The 10,557-nt window shown below is 44.4% G+C and overlaps 1 protein-coding gene across 3 annotated transcripts in view; it reads left to right on the forward strand.

The window, feature by feature from the left end:
* LOC134346628 (uncharacterized) overlaps positions 1 to 10,273 on the forward strand; it is a 50,726-nt gene extending 40,453 nt beyond the window's left edge. For all 3 annotated transcript variants that reach the window (XM_063048083.1, XM_063048084.1, XM_063048085.1), the window contains exon 7: positions 4,113 to 10,273. In XM_063048083.1, coding sequence (XP_062904153.1) covers positions 4,113 to 4,223 — 111 coding nt within the window. In that variant the 3' untranslated portion in view covers positions 4,224 to 10,273. The remainder of the gene's footprint in view (positions 1 to 4,112) is intronic.
* Positions 10,274 to 10,557: the final 284 nt, after the last annotated feature.

Below are 10,557 nucleotides of genomic sequence, written 5' to 3' on the forward strand. Positions count from 1 at the left end.
ACACTTCTCAGGGTTGAACTCCATCTGCCATTTCTTAGCCCACTTCTGCAACCTATCAATGTTTCTCTGCAACCTTCAACAATCCTCTACACTATCTACAACACCACCAACCTTTGTGTCATCTGCAAACTAGCCAACCCACCCTTCTACCCCCACATCCAGGTCGTTAATAAAAATCAAGAAAAGTAGAGGTCCCAGAACTGATCCTTGTGGGACACCACTAGTCACAACCCTCTAATCCAACTGTACTCCCTCTACCAGACCCTCTGCCTTCTGCAGGCAAACCAATTCTGAATCCAACTGGCCAAACATCCCTGGATCCCATGCCTTCTGTCTTTCTGAATAAGCCTATCATGTGGAACCTTGTCAAATGCCTTACTAAAATCCATATAGATCACACCCACTGCACTATCCTCATCTATATGCCTGGTCACCTCCTCAAAGAACTCTATCAGGCTTGTTAGACATGATCTGCCCTTCACTAATCCATGCTGACTGTCCCTGATCAGACCACGATTCTCTAAATGCCCATAGGTCCTATCTCTAAGAATCTTTTCCAACAGCTTTCCCACCACAGACGTAAGACTCACTGGTCTATAATTACCCAAAATATCCCTACTACCTTTTTTGAACAAGGGGACAACATTTGCCTCCCTCCAATCTGCCGATACCATTCCTGTAGACAACGAGGACATACAAATCCTAGCCAGAGGCTCAGCAATCTCTTCCCTCGCCTCGTGGAGCAACCTGGGGAATATTCCGACAGGCCCCGGGGACTTATCCGTTCAAATGTATTTTAATAACTCCAACACCTCCTCTCCCTTAATATCAACATGCTCCGGAACATCAACCTCCCTCATATTGTCCTCACCATCATCAAGTTTCCTATCATTGGTGAATACCGAAGAGAAGTATTCATTAAGGACCTCGCTCACTTCCACAGCCTCCAGGCACATCTTCCCACCTTTATCTCTAATCGGTCCTACCTTCACTCCTGTCATTCTTTTGTTCTTCACATAATTGAAGAATGCCTTGGGGTTTTCTTTTACCCTACTCGCCAAGGCCTTCTCATGCCCCCTTCTTGCTCTTCTCAGCCCTTTCTTAAGCTCCTTTCTTGCTTCCCTATATTCCTCAATAGACCCATCTGATCCTTGCTTCCTAAACCTCATGTATGCTGCCTTCTTCCTCCTGACTAGATTTTCCACCTCACTTGTCACCCATGGTTCCTTCACCCTACCATTTTTTATCTTCCTCACCGGGACAAATTTATCCCTAACATCCCGCAAGAGATCTCTAAACATCGACCACATGTCCATAGTACATTTCCCTGCAAAAACGTCATCCCAATTCGCACCTGCAAGTACTAGCCTGATAGCCTCATAATTTGCCCCTCCCCAATTAAAAGTTTTCCTGTCCTCTCTGATTCTATCCTTTTCCATGATAATGTTAAAGGCCAGGGAGCAGTGGTCACTGTCCCCCAGATGCTCACCCACTGAGAGATCAGTGAATTGACCCGGTTCGTTACCTAATACTCGATCAGGTATGGCATTCCCCCTAGTCGGCCTGTCAACATACTGTGTTGGACAGGAATCCATCCTGGACACACTTAACAAACTCTGCCTCATCTAAACCATTGGAACTAATCAGGTGCTAATCAATATTAGGGAAGTTAAAGTTACCCATGATAACAACCCTGTTATTTTTGCACCTTTCCAAAATCTGCCTCCCAATCTGCTCCTCGGTATCTCTGCTGCTACCAGGGGGCCAATAGAATACCCCCAATAGAGTAACTGCTCCGTTCCTGTTCCTGACTTCCACCCATACTGACTCAAAAGAGGATCCTGCTACATTACCCACCCTTTCTGTAGCTGTAATAGTATCCCTGACCAGTAATGCCACCCCTCCTCCCCTTTTTCCCCCCTCTCTATCCCTTTTAAAGCACTGAAATCCAGGAATACTGAGAATCCATTCCTGCCCTGGTGCCAGCCAAGTCTCTGTAATGGCCACTACATCATAATTCCATGTATGTATCCAAGCTCTCAGTTCATCTCCTTTGTTCCTGATGCTTCTTGCATTGAAGTACACACACTTTAGCCCTTCTAGCTTCCTACCTTTACACCCTTTATTCTGTTTCTCTTTCCTCAAATGCTAAAAAAAAACTATAAGGAGCTAATACATAGTTTTATAATACTGCAGAGGCAGTGGTAGAGTTCTAATTTAAAATGCAGTGAGGTAGATTGGGAGATCAGGAATTCATCCTTAGCATATGGGGCCATTTTCACAGATACTTCAAAGTTCCCATGCAAGTTGATAGGGTGATCAATGTGGTGTGTGGTGTATAGGCCTTCATTAGTCAGGAGAGGGAGTTCAATGCCGAGAGGTAATTTTGCAGTCCAGTAAAACCTTGGTTAGACTACACTTGGAATATTGTGGTCATCTCTGTTCAGCTTACTATAGGAAGGGTGTGGAAGCTTTAAAGAGGGTGCACTGGAGATTTACCAGGATGCTGCCAGGATCAGAGAGCATGTCTCATGAGAATAGGTGGAGGAAACTAGAGCTTTTCTCTTTGGAGGGAAGAAAGATGAGAGGTGACTTGATAGAGTTGTATAAGATGATAAAGGCATAGATCCAGCACCCAGGGCATTGTCCTTTTCTTACTGTTACCATCAGGTAGGAAGTACAGAAGCCTGAAGGCGCAAACTCAGCGATTCAGGAACAGCTTCTTCCCCTCTGCCATCCGATTCCTAAATGGATATTGAACTCCTGGACACTACCTCACTTTTTTAATATATAGTATTTCTGTTTTTTCGCACATTATCTTAATCTATTCAATATACATATACTGTAATTAATTTACTTATTAATTCATTATTTTTTTACATTTTTCTTCTCTGCTTGATTATGTATTGCATTGAACTGCAGCTGCTAAGTTAACAAATTTCAAATCACATGCCGGTGGTGATAAACCTGATTCTGATCGAGTGGACAGCCAGAAACTTTTCCCCAGGGTGGAAATGGCTAATGTGAGGGGGCAGAATTTTAAGCCGATTGTCAGGGAGAGTGGTAGTTGTGTAGAATGTCCCGCCGCGTTTAGTGGCAGTGGCAGATACATTAGGGGCATTTTCTCATTGGAACAACAAAGATCCTCAGCACCCAGCCCATGCTCTTCTCTCACTGCTGCCATCAGGTGGAACGTTCAGGAGCCTCAGGACTTACACCGGCAGGCTGAAGAACAGTTACTACCCTTCAACCATCGGGCTCTTAAACAAAAGGGGATAACTACACTTCTCCAACCATTGAGATGTTCCCACTACCAATTATCTCACTTTTAGGACTCTTTATCCTGTCATTTCATGTTCTCATTATTTATTGCTATTTACTTATATTTGCATTTGCACAATTTGTTGTCTTCTATACTGTACTTGATCTTTCATTGATCCTGTTATAGTTACTATTCTATAGATTTGCTGAGTATGCCTGCAGGAAAATGAATCACAAGGTTGGTGATATATATGTACTCTGATAATAAAATGTACTTTGAACTTAGAGGAGGAGAAGTGTTTTGATAGGAGTGTACAAGATGATAAGAGCCATAGATCGAGTGGATCGCCAGTGACTTGTTCCCAGGGGGGAAATGGATAAAAGCTAGAGGCAGGAGTTTAAGGTGAGTGGTGGAAAGTATAGAGGAGTATAAGTATAGTATTTTTTTACACAGTGAGTGGTTAGTGCATCGAATGCCTGGCCAGGGGTGATGGCTACAACAGATACATTAATGGCATTTAAGAAATTTAGATAGGCACATGATCAATAGAAAAATGGAGGGCTATGTAAGAGAGAAGTTCAGATTAAAGGGCCAGCACAAGATTGTGGGCCAAAGGGCGGAGTGTTGTTCTATGTTCCATGTGGAGGTCTATTTAAAAGTCTAAAACAGCAGAATAGAAGCTGTCTTTGAGGCTAGTGGAAAGTGTTTGATTTCCAGATCATACCTTCTGGATTCATACCTGAGAGAAACATTTTGATTTAATTTGAACTCCACCATGTATCTGAACAAATCAAATTCTCCATGAAGTCACCTATCATTGACATTGCTCTCTCTCTCTCTACTTCCAAAGGTCAGAGAGGATGGTTCTGCAAGCTCCAATCAAGAGAGGAGGAAGAAGAAGAAAAGGAAAACAAAAAAGTCCAACAGTGTGGATTGCACACAACAAGGCAACATCCAGTAACCCAAGGCAACCCTGCTCCAAGTTTAAAAGTACAGGCCTTTAGCAAATGCTTCACAAACGGACAATAGTTATGCACTTCTTTTGTCCTACAGTCTCTCCCTATAACCTTGAGTTAAAAAATATATATATCTTTAGTATATTCATGTGTCATGTTGAGGAAATATGCTTTATTCCAGCAGTGAGTACGACATACAACTCTGCTTATTGGAAAGATGGGCTTGCACTGGAGAAGGTGCAGGGGAGATATACAAGGATATTGCCAGGACTAAACAATTGTAGCTAAAAAGTGAGATTGGTTATCTGGGGTTGACCATAAGACATAAGAACAGAATTAGGACCTTTGGTCCATCGAGTTGCTCCACCATTCTATCGTGACTGATTTATTTTCCCATTCAACCCCTTTCTCCTGCCTTCTCCCTGTAACCTTTGACACCCTTACAAATCAAGAACACAATAAGACCTTTGACACTTATTATGACACAAATCTCATTTGACTCATGCCAATGCCCCCATTCTCCCTCCTTGGTTCTCTTCCTCTGCAACTTAACCTCAGCTCACTTTCCCATCAACTTTAATTATTTTACCACCTTCCTACATAAGGGGTGATTAGCAGTAGCCAGTTATCCAACCCGTATGTCTTTGGTCAGAGGCACAGCATTCAGACTTGACACGAGCAGCACCCGAGGTATGACTCGAGCAGGGGATCGTAGAGTCGTGAAGCACAGCTCTAACCTCTGTGGTTAGGGCAGGCTGAGGACAGAGCCACGGTACCGGGGAAGCACCAGTACTGCAGCCCAACACAGTATTACCCCAGGTTAAGCTCAACCAGGAGTAAAGTCAAATGCAACTCACACAAAATGCTGGAGGAACTCAGCAGGTCAGCATCATCTAGGGAAATGAATAAACCGTCGACGTTTCAGGCCAAGACCCTTCATTAGGAACCCTTCATTACTTTATTCCTCTCAAAAGATGGTCCTGGAACCTGCTGAATTCCTCCTGCAATTTGTGTGCATTGCTCTGGATTTCCAGCATCTGCAGAATCTTTTGTGCAAACTCAAATGTAAATCTGGCCTTGTACCTGATTCAGTCAGCTTTCCGCTGGATGGGTTGGGTTACATTTGACTGGCAGGGCGTGAAATATTAGGGTCATACATCCTTTTTGGTTTCAAAGATAAGCTTTATTCATAAAAACGTCAATCCAGGAAATCCAGTTCTCACTATCTCACCATCTTGCACCACATTTTTATTTATTTTTTATAGTTCTTTATTATAACTTATAGTAATTTTCTACATGTTGTACTTTACTGCTGCTACACAACGAATTTCATAACATATATCAGTGATAATTAACCTGATCCTGACACTGATTCAATACAATTAGTACGACTTGCTTTGCATTCATCAGAATCAGAGGCAGTACCCACTAACCTGATGGCATGAATATCGATTTCTCCTTCAGGTAAAGAAAATACCCTCCCCCTCCATTCTTTTTCTATTCCCCACTCTGGCCTCTTACCTCTTCTCACCTGCTAATCTCATCCTCCTACCCTTTCTCCCATGGTCCACTCTCCTCTCCTATCAGATCCCTTCCTCTCCAACCCTTCACTTTTGCCACAGACCGGGCTTTACCCCTCTCCTTCCCCTCCCCCTAACTTTTTATTCTGGCATTTTCCCCCTGCCTTTCCAGTCCTGAAGAAGGGCCTCAGACTGAAATGTCAACTGTTTATTCCCCTCCATAGATGCTGCCTGAGCTGTTGAGTTCCTCCAGCATTTTGTATGTGTTGCTTTGGACAGCACCCGCAGAATTGCTCATGTTTGTCATGGGTTTGTTGCTTAGTGGCAGCAGTGCAGTGAAATACATAAAAAGTACTATTAATTACAATGAGAAACATTTTGGAAAAACACAACTGTGCATACAGAGATCAAAATAGGGAGGTAGTGTTCATTGTCCGTTCAGAAATCGGAAGGCAGAGGGGAAGAAGCTGTTCCTAAAACACTGTGTTTGGGTCTTCATGCTCCTGTACCTCCTCCCTGATGGTAGTAATGAGAAAAGGGCATGTTCTGGATAGAAACATAGAAACATAGAAAACCTACAGCACAACACAGGCCCTTCGGCCCACAAAGTTGTGTCGAACATGTCCCTTCCTTAAAAATTACCAGGGTTAACCATAGCCCTCTATTTTTCTAAGCTCCATGTACCTATCCAAAAGTCTCTTAAAAGACCCCGTCGTATCCGTCTCTACCACCGTTGCCAGCAGCCCATTCCACGCAGTCACCATTCTCTGAGTAAAAAACTTACCCCTGACATCTCCTCTGTACCTACTTCCAAGCACCTTAAAACTGTGCCCTCTTGTGGCAGCCATTTCAGCCCTGGGAAAAAGCCTCTGACTATCCACATGATCATTGCCTCTCATCATCTTTTACACCTCTATCAGTTCACCTCTCATCCTCCGTCGCCCCAAGGAGAAAAGGCCGAGTTCACTCAACCTATTCTCATAAGGCATGCTCCCCAATCCAGGCAACATCCTTGTAAATCTCCTCTGCACCCTTTCTATGGTTTCCACATCCTTCCTGTAGTGAGGCGAACAGAACTGAGCACAGTTCTCCAAGTGGGGTCTGACCGGGGTCCTATATAGCTGCAACATTACCTCTCCATAGTTGGATATTTGGATATCTATCATGAACTACAATGGATAGTTCATGATGATGATGCCAACTTCTTGAGTGGTGGGAAGGCTTGTGTCCATGATGGAGCTGGATGAGGCTACGAATCTCTGCTGGTTTTGGTGATCCTGCACATTGGATCTGACATACCAGAAGGTGATGCTACCAGTGAGGATAATGTCCACAGTCCATCTGTAGAAATTTGCTAGAGTCTTTGGTGACTAAACCAAATCCCCTCAAGCTCATCATATCAAATCAATACATTCATTATGCCAATTGTAACCAATATAATTTATTTACAATGCGCCAGTTTCCCCTTTAAACAACTCTAACGCAAAGAACTGTGAGAGGGTAGTTCCGCAGGACCAAGCCCTTCCATATCCAGAGGAGGCTGGACCCTAGGGAGCTGGCCCTACCCCACACAGCCTTTGCACTGGCTGAATTTTTAACCAAAATAAATTTTATTCATACTAAAAAATATATTTGCAGGAGTAAACCTGTATTCTGGATTGATCAGGGAATGAAGGGATACGGGAGGAAGGCAGAAGACTGGGGCTGAGAGGGAAAATCGATCAGCCATGATGAAATGCGGAGCAGACTCGATTGACTAATTCTGCTCCTTTACTTTATGATCTTTATGGTCTAAACCATGAAATACCTTTCCAATCTTACATTCATAGTCAGTGTTTTCAGTATTACATACACACAAATCGGACCATTGCTATGCGTGTGGCTCCCTTGGGTGGTTAACTACCACGATAATTAAGGAGCTTCCTCACCCAACCCCTCGGTCTCCAGTAGCAGAAGAACCCGACACTGTGGTCCTTCCCCACCAAGACCTTGCAATGGCTGTTTCAGTGCCACTTTCAGTTTGTCCTCCTGCAGCCTGGAGTGTGACAGTCAACGGACATCTCAATGTGCTAGCAGGTGTGACGAGAATACACATAAATTAAGATGTTTGCTGGCCTGGGCTAGCATCAGTGGCATCAGCAGTTGGTCTGCCACCTGTCCTCAGGGGAGGGAGAAATAAGGCACACAATGAAGCAGCATTTGGAGATGTTAATGAAGGAGCCGTCAGTCTGGGTATTGTCAAGAGCGGCTCCCCCTTTGAACCCTGAACTGGTTGAAGTGATGGACAGGCGATCTGGAGATGTGTAATGAAGGGACGGGAGAGAGAGCTGTCTAGAGCGGCTCCCCCTTTGAACCCTGAACTGTTTGAAGTGATGGACAGGCGATACCCCAGCAGGGGGATAAAAAGGGACAGGTTCGCTAAGGCAACACACACGACACTCGAGGTAACGAGACCCTGGAAGCGATGCACCTCTCACGAGTCGGTGGGAAGTACCGGGCCACAAACGCACAGGATGGAAAGGTACGATCAGCGGGAACCCGGTGTGTGTCCACCCTCGCTTGGGTGCCGGGTTCACTGCAGAGGATCGACCGCATCTGGAGGAGGGGTCACAGTCGGTGACCTCAGGTGACATCACAAAGGACCCGCCCAAAAGCTGCTTGTGAGCCATCTCGCCGGTCTGTGAGTGAAGCCGTGTCTGAATGATCAGTCGTTCTCATTCTCTCTCTCCCTCCTCCCACGTTGTCCATCGCCATGGCAACGATTACTGTGAACTGAACTAAATTGAACTGGACTTTGTGTCACTTTGAAATTGGTCATTTACCTCTAGACAACGATAGAGCTTGATTGATCCTGTTATCTTAATTCTGTGCACATGTGTGTTTATCATCGCTGAACTGTTGCATTTATTATCCTTTCGATTACTGTGTTGCTTGTTTCTTTAATAAAACTTTCTTAGTTCTAGTAATCCAGACTCCAACTGAGTGATCCATTTCTGCTGGTTTGGCAACCCAGTTACGGGGTACGTAACACAGGACAACGGCCTTCGGGCAGACCAAAGGGGCGTCTTTCATCGAGCTGATGATCTGCCGGTAGCCCTTGATGCTCGTGTCCGTGATTGTCCCTGGGAACAGCCCATAGGTCAGAGCGTCCCAAGATGAACTGTGATGCAGCTGCTGGCGTCTTTCTCCTCACCTCCTTCACAGACCCACACTCTGCAAAGAGCTGAGTGACCATCCTTTCCCCACTACAGTGATCCCGTGGGCAACTCGCGGTGAGAGTGATTCTCCGGGCACATAGGGAGAATCCGGCTGGGAGGAGCGCTCTCATTTTTCTAAACTCCAGTGAGTACAGCCCCAGAGCCATCAAGCGCTCCTCATATGTTAACCCTTTCATACCTGTGATTATTCCCGTGAGCCTCCTCTGGACACTCTCCAATGCCAGCACATCTCTTCTTAGATAAAACTGCCCAGAATACTCAAAGTGTGGGCTAACCAATGACTCAGCATTACAACCTTGATTTTGTATTCTAGGCCTCTCAAAACGAATGCTAACATTCCATTTGCCTTCCTTGCCATCGACTCAACCTACAATGGGTCTCCAAATATCTTTGCACTGAATTTTGCACTTTCTCCTCATTTAGAAAAAAAGTCCACACTTTAATTCCTTCTGCCAAAGCACATGAACATGCACTTCCCTACACTATATTCCACCTGCCACTTCATTGTCCATTCTCCCAGTCTGTCTAAATCCTTGTACAGACATCCTCCTTCTTCAAAACTACCTGCCCTTCCACCTATCTTCACATCATGTGCAAAGCTGGCCACAAAGCCATCAATTCATTCACCTAAATCACTGACATATAGTGTATAGAGAATCTGTCCCAACACAGACCCCTGTGGCACACCTTTCGTCACCAGCAGCCAACCAGAACAGGCTCCCTTTATTCCCTTTTATTCCCACTCTTTTCCTCTTGCCAATCAGCCAATCTTCTATGCATGCTAGAACCGATCTTGCAGTACCATGGCCTCTTTAAGCAGCTTCACATGTGACGCCTTGCAAAGGCCTTCTGAAAATCCAAGTAAACAACATCCACCAATTCTCTTTTATCTATCCTGCCTCTTATTTCCTCAAAGAACTCCAACAGCTTTGACAAGCACAATTTCCCTTTTAGAAAACCATGCTGACTTTGGCCTATTTTATCATGTATGTCCGAGTACCATGAAAACTTATCCTCAGTAATAGATTCCAACACCTTTCCAACCACTGAAGTCAGCCTACCTGACTTACAATTTCTGTTCTTCTGCCTCCTTCCCTTTTTAAAAAGTGAAGTGACATTTGCAATTTTCCAGTCCTCAGGAACCATTCCAGAATCTAGTGATTCTTGAAAATCATTACCAATGCCTCCACAATCTCTTCAGCTATCTCTTGCAGAACTCAGGGGTGTAGTCCGTCTGTTCCTTCAGACTTCTCAGCTTCCCAAGCCCTTCAACTTAGCAATAGCAATGACACTTACCTGGTTGTTTGTCTGTCTCTGCAGTGTGTAGTTTTTCATTGACACCGAACGCCCGCAAGAAAACAAATCTCAGGGTAGTATATGATGACATATATGTACTTTGATAATAAATTTACTTTGAACTTTGAACCTTGAATTGCTTATTTCATAAAAGATTCCTGTAAGTCATAAAGTGAGCTAGCAATTGACGCCAAAGCTAAATTCACACTAAGTGAATAGCTTTGCCACTTTAAAGACACTTTACCAGACACAGATTGTTTGGTATCCGTCGGCGGACTGAGCTGGCCTAGGCGTCTATAATTAAT

This window comes from Mobula hypostoma, chromosome 5 (genome assembly GCF_963921235.1).
Source record: "Mobula hypostoma chromosome 5, sMobHyp1.1, whole genome shotgun sequence".
Lineage (NCBI taxonomy): Eukaryota > Metazoa > Chordata > Chondrichthyes > Myliobatiformes > Myliobatidae > Mobula > Mobula hypostoma.